The sequence below is a fragment of the Falco biarmicus genome, chromosome 12 (genome assembly GCF_023638135.1).
Source record: "Falco biarmicus isolate bFalBia1 chromosome 12, bFalBia1.pri, whole genome shotgun sequence".
Taxonomy (NCBI): domain Eukaryota; kingdom Metazoa; phylum Chordata; class Aves; order Falconiformes; family Falconidae; genus Falco; species Falco biarmicus.
Window position 1 is genome coordinate 4,600,866 of NC_079299.1, and position 24,674 is coordinate 4,625,539.

The 24,674-nt window shown below is 40.5% G+C and overlaps 1 protein-coding gene across 1 annotated transcript in view; it reads right to left on the reverse strand.

Annotated features, from left to right (window-relative positions):
- Positions 1-24,674, reverse strand: part of ALK (ALK receptor tyrosine kinase) — a 281,236-nt gene that overhangs the window by 69,219 nt on the left and 187,343 nt on the right. Inside the window, exon 6 of the mRNA XM_056357022.1 lies at positions 6,355-6,486. Coding sequence (XP_056212997.1) covers positions 6,355-6,486 — 132 coding nt within the window. The remainder of the gene's footprint in view (positions 1-6,354; positions 6,487-24,674) is intronic.

A 24,674-nucleotide genomic window follows, 5' to 3' on the forward strand; every position in this document is an offset into this window, starting at 1 on the left:
TCTCCTTCTCTGTTCCCCTAAACTTGCCTTAAATCAATTTTGGGGGTTTTTGTTGTGGGTTGTTGGGTTTTTTTCCTTCTTTTTTTTGAAAGAAAGGAAAATTATACAAGAAAACTGTTTAAAAGTACAAGGTAAAAATATCATAAACTTCCATATCCAGGATATCAGTTTTCCATTTCAACTGCTTATTAAAATCAGAGTAAAAATTTCTTCACTTACAAAATGTAGGACAGACTACAAACTTGCAAAGCAAGAGAACCTGCTGGTTGGGTGACACTGGCAATTTCATTAGCTTCTCTAGTGAGAAAAGGAGGCTCCTAAATTCAGATTTTGTTGTAACTATCAAAAATTTTTCCCTCTGAAATTTTCTAGCTATAAAATTTCTGTCAGACACTGAGGCTCCAGTACTCAAACTGGAGATCACTCAAAATATCTAAATATCGGTAGAGCTCCTGGCTGAGATTGCAGGTCAACCAAATACCTGCTCACAGGGCCTCAGCTCTGACTTGCACACCTCAAAAGGCAAGTCACTGTCAGTGGCAGATGCACCCGCTCCTTGGTTTACCCTGAGAAAACAGCTGGGGAACACCGCAACTGCAGCACCTAGACCAGAAATACTTGGTTTTCTAGAAGCTTGAATCATAACTCACTTCATAGAGGAAACTGAAACAAATCTTACATCTCTGGCTTTTTAGTAGGGCCAAATTTGCACTTGGAACCTGACATGGAGGTGAGAGCCATGTTTTACTGCTATTTTCTTCAAGCACCCAAATCTGTTATGAAAAGATCAAAACTTGTACTGGAGTTAAGGCTTTTCCAAGTTTTTCCTTTTAAAAATCTCCAAATTCATTCAGCCTGGTCTTTAAATATGAAGCCGTTAAGCAGAGAGTTGCTTCCTTGTGTTTTACTCCTCTACAGAACTTGATTATATTTCATTGTGCAGACTGAGGCTGGGATCCAAAGAAAATGACAAATTATAATGTGTCCTGAATTCCTACTGAAACAGCTTGGCTCGGTGTCCAACTGAATTCATTTCACGGCCATACGCTATCTAGGATGATGTAAACAAGTCAGAGCGGCAGGAGGAGTCATCTAAGCAGCAATCCCTGCCTGGAGGCCAGAAAAAGCTCACTGCTGATGAAGAAGGGCATCAATAAGAAGCTATTACTTTCCCAGAAAATTTCATTCCTCCTCCACAAATTAATTTTTTATGAATTTTCAGATGTCCCATGCACTTTGGATACATTTTCTCTGCTACTCTTTCTTACTTTGGATACATACAGCACCTACGATTCCAAGTATTGCTATTCCACAAAGACCTCTTTGGCTAGCGCTTCCCTTCGATGTGTACTTCTCGATTTTCTGAATGTTTGTAATTCAAACTCACTTAGTGCAGACACTGCGCTGATGAGGGAAAACTAATCTGACTTCATTGGAAAATCAAGTAAATGAGGAGGCAGGAGTTACGCCTATTGGAACCTGCCATGTTGAATATTATCATTAGTGACAAAAATATCAAAAGATTTAGACCTTACTAAGATTAAGAGGCAGCCTGTAGAAATGGTATGGAGAATAGAGTAATCCAGTGAGACTGGAGCACTGTAAGAATGTAAGACACTCTTTGAGCGACAAGGTAGAGAAAAGCTGTAGGATGTTAAACTTGTTTCTAAGCAAATTATTTTCAAGTCTTCAGAATGAATTACCATTCAAGCAAAATCTACATAGGTTCAAATATTATTTTTTTTTGTTAACTCAGATTTTTCATCCTTTAATAGCAAGAAAAAATTAGCAACTGGAATGATATATGAAGCAGATGGAGCAGGCTCTTGATTCAACACTAGGTTTAAATCAACCAGATACTACAGTTTAAAATTTTGGATGAAATTTCAGACTGGTATTATAAAGGAGACAAACATAACATAAAAGACTACTCTGGTATGTGTGAACCTTTATCAAATTTAGGAGGAAATCTCAGAAGCCAAATGGATCAGCTATTCAAACAATTTAAAGAAGCACATAAATCTTAAACATGAGCTTTTTTCAAGGGCTGCCTCTACGCTAGCAAAGTGGTCAGCCAAATCCTACCAAAAATGAAGCATAAAAAGGGAAAATACTTTTCAAAAGTTGACAAAGAGTTACCCTTTAAAGCCAGAAGGCTTTGCTGAACTCAGAACTGCCAGGGGTTACAATTTGTTGCTGTAAGTACAGCTTTTGATCAAGAAAGGGGCAAAAGGATTAGTGTATGCAAGACAGGAACCTTAAGAGAGCCCAGCATGGCAACAGGTTGCTATTTCACCATTTTGCTTGCAGGGAAACTGCTGGGCTCTATCTATCACTAGGATATAAATTAATCCAGTGGTTTCTTCATGCATTTTTGCCTGGAAAGTAAACTGGCCCCTGCAGAATTAATTATCTATGCTTTTTTGGTCACTTGCTCATGTTATTACAAATTCAAGTTTTATAGGTTCCTACCCTAGCTGCCATCTGGTATTTTGACAGATGCGTGCTCCCCCAACCACACAGGACAGCCTGAGTCTCTCCTTTCATGAACCAGAGACTAGGCCTCCTTATCTCAACTGGTAATGTGTTCAACATCCTTAAATATCCAATGAGGCAAAGAGTGAAAATTACCCTTACAACCCAGTCGTTATGAGATTGATTTGAAAGATGGAGGACATTACTTTCAATCCCCATTCCAGGTAAAATTTATAAAATGTGGAAGAGCACCCCTGGAAAGACTTGAGTGATCATTTTCTTCTGAATTAGACCAGAACTCCAGACCACAACCTTAGAAATTCTGCATGGAAATAGGAAATATGGGTTCAAATTCGCTTAGGCAGAAGAAAGAATCAGTCCTGGGTGAATCCTCTAAGTTCTTGGTCTCTAGATAATAAATATACTATCAGGACCTCCATTCTTTTTAATTTTTTATATTGTTGGTTTTTTTTTTTTCATATAGCCATTACTTTCTTAACACACTTTGACTGATTAACCAGTATTTTCCCAGGCTGATTTTTTTTTTGTGTGTGAATTTGAGAAAGAAAGTAAAATAACTTTGGACTAGCCAAAAGTATATGCACCTTTTTCTTTTAAGTAAAATTTTTATTTTTTGCCCAGACTTGCTGCCCTGCAACATAAGATTACTGAACCAAAATCCAAGCTATCATTAACTAAAAAGAGAAGTAGAAAACTACTGAAACAAATCCTCCCTTTTTGTAAACCACAGCTCTGCCAATCTGTATTAATAAATGATTTGAGTTTTCATCTCTGTCTTATACCATACCAGGGATATCACATATGTGACTACTACAATAAGACAAAAAATGTTATTCTTTTGCAATAAGTTATAATCCATAAAAGCTTGAATTCACTAACAGAGACAAAAGACTGCAACCATCTGAAGACTTAACAGGTGTCTGCAAAGTGTGCTTCTGCAAAGTATCTTGCAGTGTCGCACTTCCATCAGCCTGTTAAATCTGTACGTCTGATCCCAAATCAACACAGTTCGGCATCTAATTCCGCATCTGCCTCTTTGAAGCTGTCTTTCGCTCCTGCAAGAATATTTGATTATGACTCAAACAGCAACATGCTTTTCTCTAGGGGTCATCCCTCTCTGATTTTACACTCTACACAGACTAATTGATTGCATGCAGAACAAGCACCGTGACATTTCATTGGCCATTAATAAGTAAAGAGATGTTAACAAACAGCAGGCATTAGGGAGATTTTGTTTTGAGCTAAGAAAGGAACAAAAATCAAATGAATAGTAAGAAAAAGGAAAAAAAAAAAAGAATTGGTAACTGCACAGCTAAAAGACTGTGAAAGGAAAAAACCCCACAACCCAATACTTCCTTGAAGCTCAAAGATAGAAGACTTTGGTTAATGGTAATTTTAAAAGCTCTCCCCTCAATTTTGCGCACAGCTACATCTTTTTCTGACAGCTCTTTTATATAAGCAGAAGCATTTGGGAACCCCCTTTCTCTGCTTTATCTATTTGAATCACTTTTTGCCACACTTGCAAAAAACTGATGAAAACATCCGTGTTGCTCAGGAGTAAAATGACAACTCAAATGCTGAAAGATGACATATGTTTTGTGTTAGGCTGCCACGCAGATGTAGTAACTGACATCCAAAACATTAGATCATTTCTCTGTTTTGTGTAAGAAGTCTTATGCCAAAAATAGTCAACACAGTAAAGAGGCAAAAGCAGAGAAATCAGCCATAGAACTGAGCAGGCTTGTAAGTGGCTAAGCAGACATACCCACAAGCTCAGCCCTTGCTAAGGCAAGCCAGCCTTTTTTGTTGCTTGGGTGGAAGATGGTGCTTTTTGGGGCTTTTGGCTGGGAGTAAAAACACTCATTCCTGGTACCTGTGGTCGAATACAAGCCATGTGGTCTTCTCCTGAAGCCAGGGAGTGACACTGCTAAACAGGCAGTTAAATGTCTTCTGCTTTTTGCATTTTCTCATTTACATTCTCAGCAGATTCTTTGCTGACACAACGGTAAGAGCTATACTGCTTTGCGCAAGTAGCTACGGATGAATGCTGCATGGAGGGAGAAAAGGCTACCAACCCAGCCTCTGCGGATGATGTATGTGAGGGGGACTGGTCACTTTATCAGCCGGCTCACCATGGGATACGGGGAGGCAGCTAGGGGCAGAAGCAGAGCCAGCTTCCTGATATGCGAGTATGGACTGACACCAGCCACAGGTGCACCCAATGTTTGAAAATAACAGGTAAGCATCTTTCTCTGGACCTACCCCACCCTCTGGTGGTACTCAGTCTGCATCCATGAACAGCTCTGCTGCTCCCGCTGGTATAGACAGGATTACCCTCACAAGGCAGAGCCATTTATAGTAGACAGATACAACAGGACATATAGTTAATGGTAAATAATATGCTTCTCTGCTTCCAATGAAATGAAAATGCATTCAACCTACTCATTATCATAATTTACTAGTTTTCTTTAATTAAAGTGTAGAACACAACAGAAATAGCATCATGAGGTTTTAGAGCTGTTTTAAAGCTCTTAGGCAAAAAGGTTCCAGTACTTCTAATATGGAACATTACTGGTTCTAAGGAGCTGCAAGGCTGCAGTGATGACACTGTTCCTATGAAAGTGAATTTAATATTCACTGTGTTGTTAATGGATATAATTTCAAATATATATGTAACAATGTCTAATGTGATGGAGAAGTGTATCATTTCAAGCTTTTAACTAGCTTACTGGATGATCTCAGGTAAAACCACTGTTCTCCACACCAGTAAAATCTGGTACTTTATTTCTTTATTAGCAGCAAAGAACTGGAATTTGCTAGATGACGTGTGTCACTCTTAAGTTTATGATAGAAACAGCAAAAGTCTGTTAGTGTGCACATTACCTCTGTCAACACAGCTTATTTGAATTGCCTTACCCAGATTCTCCCCTGCTCTAGCTGCAACATGTGAAAACTAAACTGAGAATAATTGCCTTTTCTATTCCAAAGGCTTTTGCTGGTACTGGTATTTTGGACAGGGAACACGTTTTTTGCATACCAAATCAATACAGCTCTGTCAACAAAAGTCCACAGGCTAGATCAGCTGTGACACATGCACTTTAAACTAGTAAACGAACTCTCGATGATTATTTTGCTTGATATATTTGCCATGCGGATAACCATACGACTGACTTCTAACTGTCTGTAGACTGGCAAAGGGGAAGATGCTGGAGGTAGAACATGCAGAGGTACAGGAAGAGAGGTAAGGCATCTTCAAGACGGTTAAAGGAAGTTCCTAAAGTATCTAGGTTACACAGCACAATTACAAAGTATTCAGGCACAGGAAGTTTTCAGAAAACTCAGGCTGCTATCTGTCTTCTGCTGTATGTTATTAGACTACTGACTGCTGAAGAGAGGATAGAAAACCAGAGGGAGTACAAGACACAGGAGCTGGTCAAAGGCAAGCTACTGGCTCTTCTCATTTTTCATCTTAGAAGTTTTCTCCTTCCTCTCCCTTCTGCCACATGCTATGCTACATTTTGATTAAAGCCTCTTAACAAACCACACATTTTGTAATTCTGTAAGGCACCTAGCTATTCAGGCTGTACTTCCTTTGGTTTTTTGATCAGGAGTTTGGAAGAGATGAAGCGCTAAGAGCATCTTAAGAATCTGCTGCAGAACTAATGCAGATGAGTACAGGAACATATCAAATGGTCTGCTCTAGGCAGACATCCAGAGAAACTGCATGTGTTATGGAGGATACTGGTCTTTTGATAGTATCAAATTAGTCTATTAGAGCTAAAGTCTTAGGCATTAAAATTCAAAACAACCAATATTTTTGGAAAAGGAAGATGCAGCCTAGGGCTTTGGATTACTCACTGCACATATCTCCCTCATCTTCTCCCTCGGCGCAGTCCCTGATGAAGTCACATGCCTGCCCCAGCCCGATGGCCGTCCCATTCCAGCAGCTGAAGGAACCCTCCAGAGCCATTTTTGAGCCAGAAGCAGATCCTAGAGAAAAAGAAAACAAAACCCACTTCAGATTACTGAATTGCCATCCTCTCAACCAACAGGTCATGGGATCCTGGATAACACTGAAGGTGAGAACATCTTGTGAAATCCCCTCAATCCAATAATTACTTGATAAAGTCATTATTTTATTTTCTTTGACCTGTTCAATCTTCTCAACTACCTAATGGTCCACTGACAGAGAATTTCATTTCCCCAGGCATTTCTAGTAACTTGGAAGGCATCTCTGACCCTCAAAAAGAGGGTTGAAATCCTGCAGCCTGCTCTGTGGTACTTCTCAAAAAAACCACAATACACATGATAGATTTTTAATTGTGTGTAAATTTACTGCTAGACTGACAGTCCTGAAGACTGATATCCTCTTTGTCCAGCCCAGGAATAACATGGCTACAGGGTCTGGAAGGAACGCAAGCTTTCATCGTGCCTTCCTGTCAATTACCTATGTATTACCTATGACTTGGGTGTACCACATAGTCATATGCTCTCTGCAAGACAGCTAACAGTCTGCTCTTGGCTTCTACTTTTCTTTCTCTTCTATACCCACTCCCCTCCCCTTGAGTCAGGGAGCCTACAGCAGGCTATATCTACCAAGATACAAGAATCACTAATTCATTTTACCTAAATTAGGCAGCAAAAGGCAGCTAGCAATGTGGAAAGGAGCCAACTCTTATGAAATGAGGTTGCTGAACATTACAATTAGAGCCCAGTATCATCCATTCAGAAATGATCCAGAGTACTTGTCCCTTAGCATTGTCCTTTTCTGGAGGCACTTAATTCCCCTGACAGCTGAGAAGTCAGAGATCATCCAGACTGACGGGTATCATTTTCCTTACTGCAGGAATTGTCTCATCCCGAGCCCTGTGATTGTGGCCGAGTGAGATACTTAGGACAAGGGTGATTTTTGGTTTTTTGGGGTTGGTTTTTTTGGGGTGGGGGTGGGGGGGGTGGGGTTGTTTTGTTGTTTTTGGTTTTTTTAAGAAACACGTGCTCTAGGTCAGCCACCTGAAGGAGGAGGCAGGAATTAGTTCAGCAACACCCTACAGTCAGTATGTATGGAGAAGGCTAAGTCTGGGACGTGCCAGAGCTCCTTCCACAAAAATCTGGGTGTAGGTGCAATTCACCAAAACCATCCTGACTCTGCAGAGATGTTGCTTTCAGCCACTACTCCTAGAAGGAAAGCCTAGAAGTATGAAGAGATCGGTGCTGTGAATTCCCCACTGCAACAACCCTGTCTCATATTGAATGGGTAAATGCTCAAGATTAAACCAAAGCCTCTGGGCAGACTGAGCCATTGTTTGCCTAACTCATCCGTGCTTGCTAAACAGCACAGCTACATCATGTTCTCTGGTACTACAGGGAGTTGGGAATCACTGGTGATTCAATTAGATGTGCACTTGATACTTTTATTTATATTGCCTGCCAAAACTAAAAATTAATGAAGCATGTAGGAAAACAACCACTATTTCTCTTCAAGCTTATTTTATGGCGCAAATCAATTCAGGAGTGGGGGGAATACATGCCAAACCTTTTTAATAAAGGACCCCAGCTCCTGAAAAGGGTGCTCCTGTGTTGTTGTCAGCTTGATTTTTTTGACTGCCTTAGAGCAATTCTGGCTTGCTGCATACAGACTGCACAGTGCCCTTGCATTTCAGTCAGGGTCAAGGCATGACTGCAGAGGAGAGCTTTGCAGAAAAAATATATCAAGTAACTCAGAGCCAGTTACTGACAATTTCTGTGGGCCCCTTGGTAAGGGTTCAAGGCAACGAGGAGGTATCTTCCGTGGCTTTGTCGTGCTCCTTGCAAAAACGCACTCCCAGGGACACTGCTGAGAGCTTTCCCTATGTTCGATGCAAAGCTCTGCATGTGCCACAAGCCAGACACAGCGGGCTCAGGTCTGTGCAAATGGACGCTAGAAAGCTGTAAGGAGGACCCTGGTAACTCAGTAGGTGATCCCTTCTCTTAGGGGTGTGCAATGAACCTGTATGGCACCATGTTGCTGGAAGTACAACCTAAAGAAAAGTTGAGACATGTCCTAGAGCGCTTCCATCAGGTCAGTAACATCATGACACTTAAATATCTTTTAAGTCCTACTCAGATTCAGAATTACTTTTGTCTCTCTTAATTTCCTCACAGATGGTTTTGAACCCCACGTTTATTAGTCATGCCCCCCCCCACACTTTTATCCACAATCTTTTCAGCAATGTCCATGTTTTATCCTAGCAGCTGCTGGGATACCATAGGCAGAGATTCAGAGGATGGGTTATTGTAGGCAATGGAGTTGTTGTGTTTACTCAGTTCATTATAACTTCATAACGGCACTCAGTTTTCCAAGCACATGACTGAATTAACACTAATTATAATGGAACCAAGGCATTCAAGAGCACCTACTGTCTTCCCAGGTGTTACTGCTGCAGCCCAGGAACACAAATCTCCTGAAGTCAACTGGCTGTAGCATATAAAGTAGTCATTTGCAACTAGACATCAAGCAATTCCGGGAGCTTTTCCTCCGAAACAAAGCAGCAGATTTGCATGCTCATTCATCTCTGTGGAGACGGGGCTTGAATTAGCTCAGATTTGCATTAGACGTGTATATACATGCTCCTGGTATAGGTTAGAGAACACAAATAGCAAAGCTGCAGCCCGGGGAATGGCTGGGCTCTGTGACAATGCATGCTTTATTCCTGTCTCCTGTTTGCTTGCTTACTGTGTGCACAAAGGCAAAACAAATTGGATAAAGGAGATGATTAACCAGTAAAACAAACAGATAACCAAAAAAGCCCAAATACAAATGACCCTTTTAATGGGCCACTTGATGCAGATGTTTGCATCCAAGCTCAAGGAAACTTAATTTTTAATTAAAATACTTTGTAACAAAAATAGACATTTGATCTTTTCATTTCCCAGCCCTAATGACTCCTGGCAAGGTGAGCCAGAATGCCCTGGATCACTGAGCGAAGTGGCCTAAACTCACACAGGGAAGATGTGTAAGGCAAGGAAAATGAATAGTATCAAATAAGTATCAAAGTAAAATTTGTGGGAGACATCCTTTATATTTACAGCAGTGTTTATGTAGCCAGTGGCATCCATAAATTATAGCAGTCATTAAGCTGTACCACGGCTGGCTTGCAGCCTTATAAATCATTATTTAAACAGCAACATTAAACAAATGGCATTTCAGGCTCTAAATTGAAAGGAGAAACAAACAACTCCTTGGGGAACAAGTGCTGAGTTTGTACCTCATAGGTCCTGCTTCTGAACACAGCTCAGCCTTGGCAGCGGTCAAATCCAGTACCAGACCCTGGCCACAAATGACAGCCCCGACTCCGGACTGCCCACGCTTTCGGCCTTGGTTTCCACAGAGCAGGATGGAAAAGGGAAGATCATGTGCCTTGGCCTAATGCAGGACAAGCAGCTTGCTGCTCAGACCGTGGGGCCAAAGGGGATGCATTTCACTTTTCAGCAGATTTTCTCCAACTTCGGTTGCCTCTGCTCTCTGACCCCCTGCCTCGACCAGCAGAGAAATCGAAGTGTGCCGGCAGGCTTTGGGGAATCTGTCTCGGAGGAATGTGGCCAGAGAGACTGTGATGTTTAGACACTGCACAATGGGAACCTTCAACTGCCACCACACTTGGCCAGGTGGGACAGAAGACTGAAACTCTTCCAGGCATGCACAAAGATATCCCTTATCTTGCAAACTTGCTACGCTGCTAATTATCATGCAGGATTAATCAAGCTGAACATAATTATACCTCGACATGTTACATTCAGCTTCTTGGGCCATAATTTTTAATGCTACCAAAAGCTTTTGGGACCAATACAGTCAGGTTAAGCCCTCCCATTCAGCACATATTAAAACAAGAGCTTAACAGCAGACTACTTGGTGGTTGTTCAAAAACTCTGTCATTTGTACTCTACACAAAAAGGTAAACACAAATTACAAAGACCCGAGATGAACATGCACCCTTGTGTACATTCTACCAACAAGCAGCTGCTCTCTGAGCTATCCCTGAGGAACCTGGCTGGGCACAACTCAATTGACTCCAGTGGATCTCAAGGCAAGACCCTGTATATACACAAGGTGAAAAACTTGCTTTTTTAATTGCTTGTACGTAGTAAGAAATACCTATCCATGGAAATCCACCATGCTTACCTCACTGTATGTGCTACCTCTCAAAAAAAACCCCACTTTCCTACTATTTAATTACACTTCTTAAAAAATTCTTCTAACTGGCTAGTGCTGCAGTCCAATGTTACGCCACTAAATGCCACTAAAAATCAGGGATTATGCAACCTCACTGACAATGCCTATCTGTCAGAAGTGTTTCTCATTAACTTCTCAATTTTATCTGCTCCTCCTTTAGTTTGAGTTCAAGGTTTTGACTCAGACATATTTAAAAAGACAGTACATGGGAGATTTAAAGGTTGCATGAAAAAGAAAAGTTGCTGCCTAGCTATAAAAGGATAGTAAGAATTCTGGGGAGTCTGTGATTACTGATTTTTCTATGCCTTGCCATTTCTGATGGGCACATCATTTCCTCAGTCTTCATCTCCAGCCCTCCAGCCTTTTAGCAGTGCAGGCAGTTGAAAGCTGCTTGGTTCACTTGGTGCTAAGGATAGCCATATTCCAGGACAAAGTGAATTTTCTACTGATATGAGTCATTAATACCCCTGCTTTCACCATTACAGAAGCTGGAAAGTATGAAATAAAGAAGTTAGGAAAGTGAAAGAAGAGAAAAATGAGTTCATGTTTAAGAGAATTGAAGCCATCCTTGGCTAACGGCCATTAAACTCCCAACATGATATAGGGCAGATCACAGAAATTAAAACTTTCACAGCAAGCTACACTGCCCTCAATTTCCAGGCACCCACCCCAGGACACCCGTATTCAGATCTGCGGAGAAGTCAAGTGGTCGCAGCTGCAAATGAGACCAGTGAGAGAGATACCTGGAAAACACAATGCCCTCAATAAACACTTGGGAAAAGATTGGACTCCAGGTTTCTCACGCCAGGCAGTCAAAATTAGTCAACACTCCATAATTTCTGACTTTAATCTTTGTAACAGCATTGTTACTGTTACTGTCATTGCCTAAGGATGCAAGCGAAGCCACATTTGTAGGAGGAGGTGATCTCTTTTTATTAGACTGCCTGATACAGGCAGAAAAAGCAGCCCATGTTTGCATATGCCTGAAAGCTTGCCCATTTTCCAAGTTACATAAATTGGTTTTAATCTTCTTATTTCACTGTCTATACACAAAATGGGAATAAGCTCATCACACAGAGCTCTGTGATGTTCATTTCATTAACATTTGTAAGGAACTAAGATGATAACTAAGATATTACGGTAACAGAGCCATGAGAAAAACTGTAAGGAAATTATTTACTCTGTCTTCTCAGTGCAGTTTGAATAATTTACACTATAAAATGAACAGGGCCATATATTTGATGATGGCAGGACAGAGGATAGTAACTTCCCATTGAGGGAGCACACCCTGCCCTGCATGCTAAGGGCGAGGCATTCCCATAGTGAGCTACTCCTAAGGCAAGAAATCTTGCTCATTAGACCACATGGAAACAGAATTTTCATTTCACAGAAAATGTCAACATTTCAAAATGTATCTAACCATAAAATAAAAGAAATCCCCATTTCTCACAGAAGTTTCAAAACAATTCTGGATTGAAAGTACTGACTTAGGAGGTTTCTAGACATAACTCAATATTATCATAAACCCAAGAAATCTGAAAACATCAATTCAGATGAAGATAAAATGTTGGGCAGGAAACACAAGTGGAAACTTGCTGGTTTGGAATTCACTCACGCCCAGTAATTCAGCCAGCTCAGTTCTAATGTGCTGCCCCTCTCTGCTGCTGCTGTTTCAAAGTAGGGATGTTATGCTTAGCATACAAATTTTAAAACATCTGCTCCTTCAGCCTTGCCTAATGCCAGTACGATTGCTTACACCGAAGAAAGCTTCATTGCACACCCGAGAAGCCGGCACTTATTCACTGCCACGTTTCAGTCACATGAACTTTCTATGGAGCTGTACAGCATTCAGACCAGCCAGGCCCCCTGAGTTCTCTGGGAAAGGCTTTTGACCAGGTCTAGTTACTTTTTCTACTTTTTGATTGAATGACTTTCCAACATTAAAGTTGGTGCCATGTAGCTTTCCTGAATTTAGAGCAACAACTAGCTTCCTTAAACCTATAATGAAATAAGAATGTGGAATAAGAAAGTTAGCTATGTTTCACACTTTCTCATTTTTCAATTAGGAAAGTTGACTGAGGATCTAATATTTAACTTCATAGCTCCTGAGACAGCAAATAATTGCTGAGTGCAATAAATAACATGATGTTTTCTCCTATTCATCTTGCACAAACTCTACTTGCTTTTTTGTTTTTGTTAGGGCTCATGGTAACATATGTATTTTTTTTCTGTGATTTGCTTACCAATAAATAAGCAGCTCCAACAGCACATCCAAATATTAACAGTAAGCAAGTAAACAGCAGCAGTGAATTTTACAAAGGAAGTGTGATTTTCCAGGCGTGCAATACCTACATATTCTGCAGTATCTGCAAAAATTGAAAAGGGCCAAAAGACACGGAAAACACTTATTCCCAAACACCTATTCACAGACATAGGACTTCTTTTTAAATTTCATCTCACACAGCAGATTTTTAAGGTTTTCCTTCCTAAATATGAACATCTTGACTTAGAACAATACAATGGGATAGAGTAATTTTATTAAAATCCCAAATCTCATTTCTTTTGGCTGCTTTTTGTTGCCCTTGTTTCAATATCAGATTGCATTTGCTATTTGATTCCTTTTTCTCACAGATACCATTGCATCTTTGTAAGATTAAAAAAGAACCAACAACAAAACTAAACAACTCCCTGTTCAGCTTTCACACCTCTCCTAAAAGCAGTGATTACTATATTTGTAAGACAAAGCAACTGGTTGAAAAAAGACCAAAATTATTTTCTCTGGTTTCCTGTGAATTTTTCAACATACAAACCTTGGAGAGGGAAAATAAAAAGCTCCAGCCTCTATTATTAGTCCTGCCATTCCCATCAGACCTCCCTGGGTCTGAACAGGCTCGCACACCAGCCCTTATCAGCTAGCAACCTCACCCACGGGAAACACTGGCCAGACTGATTGCTAGCTCACTGGAAGATGAATGCTGCTTGCCACATGTGGCAGACGCTGACAAAATCATCAGCTGGGTAAGATCTCTAAACTTATTTATAGACAAAGGAGCAGATTTAACATGGGTCCACTCAACATCAGACATAGAACTGCATATGAAATAAAACGCTACTGGAGAAAGGACATAAAAATAGTGCTTCCAAAATTCAAGCATGTCTCTTGGGTAAACTATAAGAGCTGATAAGACAGGAAATACGTGAAATTTTCTATATTTTGCTTCTTAGAAGGCTTGGTTCAAATCCACTTTCAATTATTAAAGTAAGTTTTATATTCACCTGTTCAAGTACCGCAGTTCCAAGTCCAACCAACACTGCCACTATGCACAGTGGATTTTTTTCAATTCTCCATTCTTAAAAACACCACCACCACCACAACAAAACACCAAAAAAACAGCCAAACATCAATACCATCAAAAATGAGGAAACTGAGGTACATATCAAACAATTTCATTTACTTAAATGAGACTGTAAAATCCCCAAACCAGACTAACTCTCTGGCTGCTGTTGCAACCTCTACCAGTTGGACTGAAATTGCCCAGATGCAAGAAAAAAAGCCACAAAAAGGAGAGCCTGTAGAAGATTGCTTGGCTCAAGAGCTGATTCCATGCAGGTCAGCTATAACCTCTCTCTGAACCCTGCAATAGCAGTAACTCAGTAATCTCTCAGTCATGCACTTTTAGCACTGCCAAAACAGTCAACAGAGGCATATTTGTATGCCTAGCCACGAAAAACACAAATAGAGGTATGACACCTAATTGTATTCAAACATCATTTTAGATAGGAATCATACTTTTCGTTTCTAAAATGCAATTCTGCTTCTATAACTGTTTAAAGCAGTATCTCTCCTTTCGCTGTCAGCAGTATTAAATTAAGGTTTATGGCCTTACTGCAGATCAGTTGCTGGGGGAAATGGGTGGAATATCACAAATCAGCACAATCACAAGCATGCATATTGTCCCTTTCAGCAGGGTGCAGTGATGCATCCTCACAGCCCAGCCAAATGCTTTACTGCGCAAAGCAGTGGCCCCACAGTAGAAGAGCAATAGTTGTTCCAGGTAGAAGCAGAAGCTTGCTGGAGAGGACAGGTTCATGTTGTGCCACTCCCCACTGTGCCATCCTCTGCGAAACCGTGCTTCTGCAAGTGCAACAAATTGCTGCCAAGCTGATTTTCACTTCGTTCAAAACCTGAGCAACAATACCTCAAAAACTCAAAGCATAAGCAAAATGAAATTGCACGCAAGTGCTTGCTGCGAGGGAAAGCAATAGTATTGTTGACACATAACGGGTTTGCCACTGGAAGGGAGTTAATGCAGACGAAGGCTATCCAGCTTCCAGTTCTAGGGAAGCAGAAGGGTACACTGCCGCGTTACCCTGCCTCCCCACATCCCTCAGTATCAGTATGTTGGTGGATGCGGTGACTCACTGGTGACTCTTCCAGCTGAATGCACTGAAAACTGCCTACATCTCGGTGCTCTGAAGCCAGCCCAAAGGGATGGAGAAGTAGCAGTTCTTGCTCTGGTGTATCAGGCTGTGCTTCAAGGACTTGCTACACTTGAATGAAATTATCCCAGGAGCAAAGCCGCTGAAGGTCAGTGGCCCTCAACATCAAAAAAAAAAGCCTTGAGAAGGACTACTTGCTGGGGTCCGTGTCTCTGCTGGAGGATCTCTGCTAACCCTTGAACGTATGGAAGACTTATGAATTGGGAATGCTTACAGAAAAAAAACACGCAATGTCAGCGAAGAACACAGTGATTATCTCTGTGTAAGCCAAGGTACGTACTGAAGATATTAGGGAAAAAAGCACAAGAAGGGGTGACATTACAATTCCAAGGCAATCACCCAGGTTTCAGGCAGTCTCTCTACTGTCTTGTGGCACGCTAAAAGAAACTTTGGTTAATGATTTCCATGCAAGATCTCTTTCCCAAACTGAGAAATATATATAAATATGCTAAGGTGCAGAGAGAACTGTAAGGGTTGACCAGTATCATTACTCAGAGCTAGCATGCCCTCAGGATGAGATGCCTGTGGGTTGCTAGCCACAGTAGAATAGCTAGGCAAACGTTAAATAATATTAAAATAGCTTTTAAATTATTTTTAATACTGTCATAGGAATCTTAATAAAACAGTTGCTATATGTTTTTATTGATATTTATATGATATTATGACATGTTTCTCTCTATGACTCTAGGATTTTTTTAAAGTTCTTTACTCTTCCCTGAGCAGACTGTGCAATCAAACTCTCGGAAGATTTTACAGAACTAGTCAGAACTAACAGTAATTTCTTTTACAGTTCTCATCTTCAAATTTGGCACCATGAAATCTATGCCAACCTAAAATATCCCTACATATCCACTTTTTCGACAGGCTTTTTGTTGAGTGCAAGCTCCCCTTTGAGGTTCTTCCAACCCCCCTTCCCCTCATTTTGCTGATTCAGACGGCCATTAATTAATCTCTTAACTATTGTCAGCAATATTATTAAGTTCTCACAAATTTGCTACTGCTACTTTTAGGTAAAATGCTTCTCCCAAATGGGAAGGTTTCAGTAAAGTGCAACACCTTGTTGACTTTAGATAAATCTATTCATACAGTGCAAATGCATCTCTTCCTGGCAGACAAATCCTTTATAACTAAATCCCTTATAACTGTCAAACAATTATTATACAAAATAGAGAAGTAGGAGGACACACTGCTTACGGCTCATTCTTCATCAAGACCTAGCAACCAAACATTTGGGTACAAAACAAGTAATAAAAAGAGACTATGAAACAGGGGTTGCTAGTCCCACTGCAAAGTAAATGGGGCTAGTCTGGTTTTGTAGCAAACAGGGGTAGTACGCTACCATGAATAATTACGGAAAGGTCCAGAAGGAGGTACAGAGCACATGGAAACGACATACAGAACCGTACCCTGACATACACGCATAGTATTCTGACTTATTTGGAATCAAAAAATAATTAGGCATGTAAGGAACTAAGAAAAGAGAAATATAAACCAGTTTAAGGAAATAATGAAATTCTGTATACCCTCCACCAAAGATCCACTGGATTGTGGTGAAATTTCAAAGGAGATGGTGGAAAAAAACCCGTCAGCTTAGGAGAGGGTTACAGTTAACAAGCTGTACTGCACAGGACTTGCCCAACAGCACGAACACAGAGAATAATAAAAAAGAAACAACAGAATTTTCTTTTGGACATAAAATGGACTAGGAGAGACCTAAAAGGCACTTTACATTTACATGTGTCTACACTTGATCCTGAAGCATCAATCTAAAAGACCTAAATCTAAAAAATTAACTTAACTTTAATTTTTGCATGCATTTCGTCAAGTCTTGTCTCTGAGCGGCAGCCATCTTAGGGAGGTCAGCCATCTTAGGGAACACAAACTCTTTCTAGTTTTTGCTGTGATCCACTGGCCGCTCCGTATTCCTCTCCGTGGTATAGTTAACTTATACCAAGTGCAAAGGTGTTAGATACCCACTATGTATTTTTTTACAAAGAGAACAGTTACAATTCCTGCCTTCCAGCCCTCCTGGGGCTTTAACTTAATGGGATGTGGACGCAGCTCACCAGCTATAATGGATGTCACAGGCCAGCTACTCGCATCACTGCAGTACCTCAAGGCCTGGAACGTAACCTGTAGTGCACAGGGAATCTATATTCAGAAAGTTTAGTGAAATACTATCAGCAAAACCAACTGCCCTGGAATTTGTACTTAAACCAGGAAAATGCCTTGCCTCCTTTTTCAGGATTTCTTGACAAACAGCAGTAGGCCTCTAATGCGGCAGCAGTTATAGTAAAGGCTTTCAGCTCCGCTTTGACCATACCCTTCCTTCCCATCCCACAGGTAATTACCACTGCTTTTAAGGAAGCAATACAATTTTAAACAATCTATCAATGAGGTATCACAAAGACGATAAAAGCGCCTTGCCCTAGCATCTCCTACAGATAAAATCAATGACCCACTGTCCCACAGGTGGTTACACAGCAGAAAACTTAGCGGTCTTTGTGTCCGTGTCTTCATGGGCAACAGCCACTGCATTTTCTGAAAAGTTTTCAACAGAACAGTAGGAGAGTTAAGCAAAACAAGGCCTGGCAAAGACAGGGCAGGAAATCCAAGTTATTGCCCCCCTGCGCATGAAGCAGTTTCAGCACAGTCGGTAGCAGTTAAAATTTTCTCCATGCTGCAAGAACTTATCCATCCTACGTCTGGTTTACCTCCCTCTCCCGTTCAGTCCAATGACAATCCTGCTGGGAAGGTCTCTGGACAATTTTGTTCGTCTCTGCTAGCAAAAAGTAGAAGTGAAAGTATCTCACAGCAGTCATTAGGTCTCTTCCAGGTAGACCATGACGTACCAGCTCAACCAGTGTATTCGCAGAAATAAAAAACCTGGCATCCTTTACCCAATATGTAACAAAATGAAGAAAGAATTAAATATCTAGGGACCAAGCACAAAACAGGCAAAACACAGCAGCCCAGCATCATTTTTTGAGGTACCTCAAATCATTTGAGCTACTCCGCTCCATCTGCATGTGCAACGGCCTTGAACTGCTGGCAAATCACCTTCAGAAATGCTGCCTATCAAATACGGAATCTGATGGTCAGGATTTCCAAATTGGCTCTTATTCTGTGACCTTGGATGAGTCTCTTTACTTCTTCAAGCTACCATCTCGCTGCCCATGACATAAAGAAAGAGCACTTTGTGGGGGATATGTGGCCTCACGATTGTTTAGAACTAGCACTATGCGAATAGCATAGTTTTGTTAGCACAGGAAAAAAAATAATCTCATTTTTAAGAGCTATCTAAAATGAAAATGTCCCCTGCAGAAGAAAAATGTTTGCTCAGCATTACTCCAAAAGATTTTATTTGACCTGAAATAAAATACTGGTTAGCTCCAGGTAACTTGCTATTGTTCAAAATGTCTTTCATTTCAGATATTTCATCTTTTCTTCACGGCTTTTAACACAGTTTCAAAAAAAAAAAAAATATCCCACCCTAAAGTCCAGGGAAAAGGCGTTAAAATTTAGTTTCTTGCTTTTTTTTTTTTTTTTTTTGTGAAAACACTAAGTTTGACCAGAATTTTGAATAGCTTTGTCCCACTAAGTTGCATTTTTAACAATCTTAGAATAAAAATGGAGATGTTGCTTACCCTTGTGTAACACATGGAGGCTCTCAAGTGAAAGGCTATACCGAGTGTATCACTAAATGCTAATCAGAAGCACAGAGGATGACAGAATCACTTGAGTCATTACCACATGCGAGCACAGCATCTGTCTGAGGAAGCCCTGGGTCATTTCAGCTTGGTCCTGTCCCCTGAAATCTACTCACTCAGCCAGTGCACCAAAGCGACAACTTACTACCATGTTAGCACTGACAGGACTGACAGCATTCTCTCAGTTTGGCATGCATTAAAATGTGCAAACATTAGCAAAACACAGATTTAACTGAGGGAATCTCAGATTTGGAAAGTAGTGAAAAACAGCCGTGGAGCCTGAAGAGTTTCACATGAGCACTATGGAGGTATCACGCTGCTCTTGCTTTCTCACTGAGAAGCAGGTGGAAAACAGTTAACATATACTCAAAGTTAAAAATTTCACTGACAATTAGGGTGACAGATTAAACTGATCCACATGCAATCTGCAAACAGATTTGGCATTCGCTGATTAATGCAGTAAATTAGATACTAACATCTCACATGCAATGTTATAAATCACTAACTTCACTCAGCAATGTACAAGTGGTGTCAAACAATTTTTGATGCTGTGTGAGTTATTAAATTTTCCATAGGTGAAGCACTGAGTATCTAATACAGTTTTAGGATGAGATTATGAACAGAGACTTTCAATTTCTGACCAAAATTACTTCCAGACTTTGTCACTGGAGTACTTGATACTATTATAACTGCTCAGATTTCCAAAATTCAAGTGGAAATTGCTTTTCATTGTAGTGGAAAATAGTAATAGAAACCTACCAGCACCAAGTCTGGGCCAAAGCTTCTTTTTAGCGGACATGCATTTGAAGGTGGAGAGATGCTTTAGAAATGTGATTTATTTCTCCAAAAAGGTGCTTTCAGGACATGCCCATCTCTGAGTTCTGCTGATATTCATACTCGATACAATACAGATCTGCTGCTTGAAGAAACTGCAGCAAAAAACGCCACAGAAGGGCCCTGAGATCTGTTATAAGTATTTAGCCCAGCTACTGCAAACATGGCAAAGTCCCTCTCTCACATTTTTCTACAGATGTTACTCTCCATGAGTCAACAGACCCCAAGTATTTTCAACTGTACAGTCACAAATTCACAAGATGAAGGTATTTTCCTCCACAAATCCCAGGCAGTGCAAGTCTCTAGTGATAGCAACAGCACTTCAAGCTCACGGTTGTCAACATCAATGAATTAAACCGGACTGTAACGAGATCCCAGAGTTATTTGTAGGTGTGGTACGGGTAAGCCCCTTTGGTTGCAGGTAGACATCCTCCCCCTGCTGCACTGGCAGGAGAGGTTATTGCCTCCATCTGTTCAGACCGCTTTCCCTCCTGATCCTCTGATGAAGCAGCATGTGCAAGTACTCCCTAATTTATTTCAAAGTCAGACAGGTGAGACCAGAACAACAGTTCTTACCTACTCAAAGATTTTATGTTAACCTCTCACATTTTGAAATGGCAGCTGCTCTCTGGGTTGCATTAAAACATCTTACAGACTCTTGTGACCTGCTTAAAGACTAGAGGAGCAAAGTCACAATACAGTTGTGCTGCAAGGTAGAGGCGCAACTCAGTGACTGTGCTCTAGTCACATTTAAAAAACATCATTCTAATACACGAGATAATTCTGATACATGATAATATTCTTACTATTCCATGCAAAGCAATTTATGGAAGAGGGAGTACTTCTCTTTCCCTTTTTTAAAGAGGGCATACTGTGGAACATCAGACTGCAAACTCCTATTACCTGTGCACCTTGGGGAAAGCTCGTAAACACAGCTTGATCTTTATCTGAGATATTCAGCTCAAGTTTGCTTCTAAACCAAGGAGAATGGAAAAAAGCAACGGGAAATATGTTCAAGTTCAGAGGAAATTCTGTCTCAATTTAGAGCTGCACAAGAAGGACCTTTCTTTAAATCAAAGATGGAGATAAAAGGGTGTGTTTATGTATAGGAGATAGTAACAGATTTTTTTTGCAGAAGAGTATTTAAAATTATTAAAACACAATGCACATATAACAAAAAAAACCCCCACCCAACATTAGTGTAATTTTCTGTTCAGAAAATAAAAACATTTTGGGTTAATTTTTCCTGATAAAGAAGAAACATTGATTATACTACCACAATGGAGTAGAAATTTCCGCATTTGACTCAACATTATATCATACCAACTAAGTCCTGTCAGTTGAAATTTAGGCTAGAATTCAATGATATCCAGGAACTGGAACTGAAATTACTAACTCCTGAAGGTAACCAGATATCCTTGAAGATGCAGGACGAATTAAGGTTCAAGGCAAATGTTGCATGTAATATAGATCTTAACCTCATTTAGAAGCACTGCTGTTTAAGGCTTTATTAAAGGATTTAGTTACTGCTTCTGCTTAAACAGAAGTGACAGTCGTTCACAAGGGTAATAAAAATTAAAAAGATAATGCAAGAGAGGGAATTGTACCTACTGGTAAGGAATGTGGATCCTCTATTACCACTCTTTGGAAAGCAGCATGGGATCCAATGTCAAATTGGAACTCAATTTCAGTAGATTTTTCAACAAGCCTTCATTAAGGTCTCCCATAAAGTAGTGTGGTCAAAAAAAAAAAAAAAAAAATCAAAGCTTTTACATATAAGTGATTTTGCAAGGATGCAGAGAAGCAATATAATCTACAGGGCTCCATTAGAAGGCTCTTGGCTGTAGCTCTGCTTCTACCAATAACCACTTTACTTTTGACAAACCACTTCTATATCTGAATGTTCTTCTGTGTGAAAGAGCTGTTGGTTTGGAGTGGTTTTTTGTTTGTTTGTTTGTTTTTTTTTAAAGATATATTCTTTTCTAGACCTATTTATAAAACATCTACAGAGGGTAAATCTCAGGGCTGATTTCTGGGTTTTAACTTATACAGGTTTCCCAGAACAGCTGGTGGCTTTAGTTTTAGTGCAGAGAGGATTCCAGGTCTGGCTGGAAGCATCCTGTCAGAGCTGCACGAACGCAGCTTGTTTTGGTAATGCTGGTATTGTAAAGGGTCCCTGAATAGCACTATTAATCTTGCACTCAACAGCCGTTTAATTTTGTTTTCAGGTTTTATTCTAAGAGACTCTGAATAAACTTCTGCAAAATTATTACTATAAAATGATTTATCTAGCATGCTAACCAGTGAGTGTCGAGGACGCTCAATAGACAATCCATTGGTTAAAGATTCCTTGCTTGGCACTATTCATTTGAAAGTGAGGAATTGGTGGGCTGACTTTATAGATTACAGATATTAAAGCACCCGCTGGCTTTAAAAGGATAGTTCTGTTAGAAATTCCAGGCTACAATTCTTCAAGCAAAGCATTGTCCCCTTTCTGACACTCTGATGATGCTATGATGTTAAAGGTGGAATGAATTGCTCTCTGAAGTGCCTCTTTTTCTCTCTGTTGACTACAGAGGGACCCTAGCAACTAGCTTTGACATGATGCCTAACTTTCAGATAGCTGAAGTCACAAAAGATGAATACCACCTTGTCTAACTTCATACAACAAAGCATCAGAACGTCTGAACTAAATCTTGCCTAAGGAGATTGAATCTTGTGATATCGTGAATTAGATGACTGGTTTATTATACAGATTTCATTCCCTGACAGTTCAGTTGAGGTCTAGATTGAGAATTGTGCTGAACTGCTTGTGGATTAGCTTTGCAAGTTGGAGTTTAGAAGAAGATTTTTTTTTTTGTCTCCTATCTGATGAAAATATATTCTGGCCTTTGTTCTAATGCTAAAAAAAAGCAGCCAGCATCAGCAGAATGCAGATGTGTTAAAAAAGAGGTCTCCTATACACTATTAAGAGAAAGAAATAAGGAGAAAGGGACAAGTCCTTTGTTTGGCTTTGTAAACTGGGAAAGAAACTGTCTTCATTTCACCTAATGCCTTTCCTACACACTCTTTACAAACAACTTGGCACTTAGTAAAACCCACACAAGTACAGCAAGATTCCTTAGGCAAGCAGTGAAGCTCTGCCATGACCAAGCTGTCTGCCCGAGTAACTTTTGGAATGAGCGCTATTTTCTGAAGAGAAGACCCCAGAGACAGCGCTCAATTATACCAACACGGTCGCAGGCCTAGGCAGTGCCTAGCACTAACTAAAAGCTCAAAGCTGATAGCAAGATGACAAAGATGGTGAGGGGACTGGAGCATCGCCCTGATGAGGAAAGGCTGAGAGACCTAGGCCTGTTTAGTCTGGAGAAGAGAAGGCTGAGAAGGGATCTTACCAATGCAAACAAATATCCTGAGGGTGGGTGTCAAGAGGATGGGGCCAGGCTCTGTTCAGTGGTGCAAGCAACAGGACAAGGGGCAAACGGGCACAAGCTGCAACATAGGCGGTTCCACCTGAATGGGAGAAAGAACTTCTTTACTGTGAGGATGACAGAGCCCTGGGACAGGCTGCCCAGAGAGCTTGTGGGGCCTCCTTCTCTGGAGACAATCAAAACCCACTCGGATGGGACTCCGTGCAGCCTGCTCAAGGAGACCCTGCTTCAGCAGAGGGTTGGACTAGATGATCTCTAGAGGTCCCTTCCAACCCCAAGCATTCTGGGATTCTGTGAGCTCCACTCTTTCCTGTTTCATCAGTCAAGTGCCCTGACTTAAACCTTGTTAGAATGCACCAGTAAACTGCTGGTTATTGTTGCCTCCACAAATGGCCTGATTCTGTTTGCTCACTACTTCTTTCTCATTTCTAAGATTGATGAAAGGGCTATTTAAAATATTTTCCATTTCATCCCAACTAATTACATCTCAGATGTCAGCTAATCTAATGTTCACTCACTGTGGCCAGGCCAAAGGCTTTGGTCTTTATTAACCTGTTGCTGCTTGCCTTTGTATTTGTGCTAAGGAATTTGCAACCTAATTTCTTTGTCCTTTGCTTGTATTCAGTGCACACAGACCAGACATATAGATGAGTACTGGTCTGAGATGTTATAGCAAAATGAATAAAAGAAGACAGCAAACAACTCCTCTGTAGTATTTACAGAACACCACCAGTGTGGGCTTGCAGTGTAGGAAGAGTGATTTTGCACAACTGACTTCCATTCGGTGGCATCCTGCCATCCTGGTGACACCCAGTCATAACGTTTCCTTTTGGCAGTTACCTTTACCATCCAGGAAAGGAATGCACTGTTTAGTTGAAAAGTCAAAAAATAATATGAACCAGAGAATGCTCTGACTTCTGACTCCTATTATACTTGAGAAAGATAACTGTAACGCACTACGGACACTGCTGGTGTCTGGTACTGCTGGTAACAGAAGAAGCAAGTAGAAGCACATTTATTATAATTTAAGGCGAACCACACAAAGTCACAAATTAGCCCATATTCTACAAATCAACAATTAAGATGAAGACTACTTGCTAGAATATAAACTTATAAAAGGAGTAATAATTGCCATAAAGGTTTCGTGATGAGATTAGGTAGGCAGGACTGTTTTATGACTAAAGGGAAAGAGGAGGAATAGGTTTGCCGACAAGAGAGAAACTGCCCAACTTCACTTGGGAACAGAGGAAGTTGGAGGTGTCCTAAAGATGAAATCAGAAGAAAACAGAAGACAAACACCCTAAGCATGGAAGACCACTGCAAAGGACTCTCTGCAAAGACAAGCAGGTCAAACATCTCTTGGAGTAGAACTTTTTTCCCCAACATACAATAGAAAATGTTATTTTGCATTTCTCATTGGTCTTGACCAGCTGCAAGTTATATTTTAGAAAATATAGTTTGTATAAAATGTATTTTGCAAGACAATATTTAAAA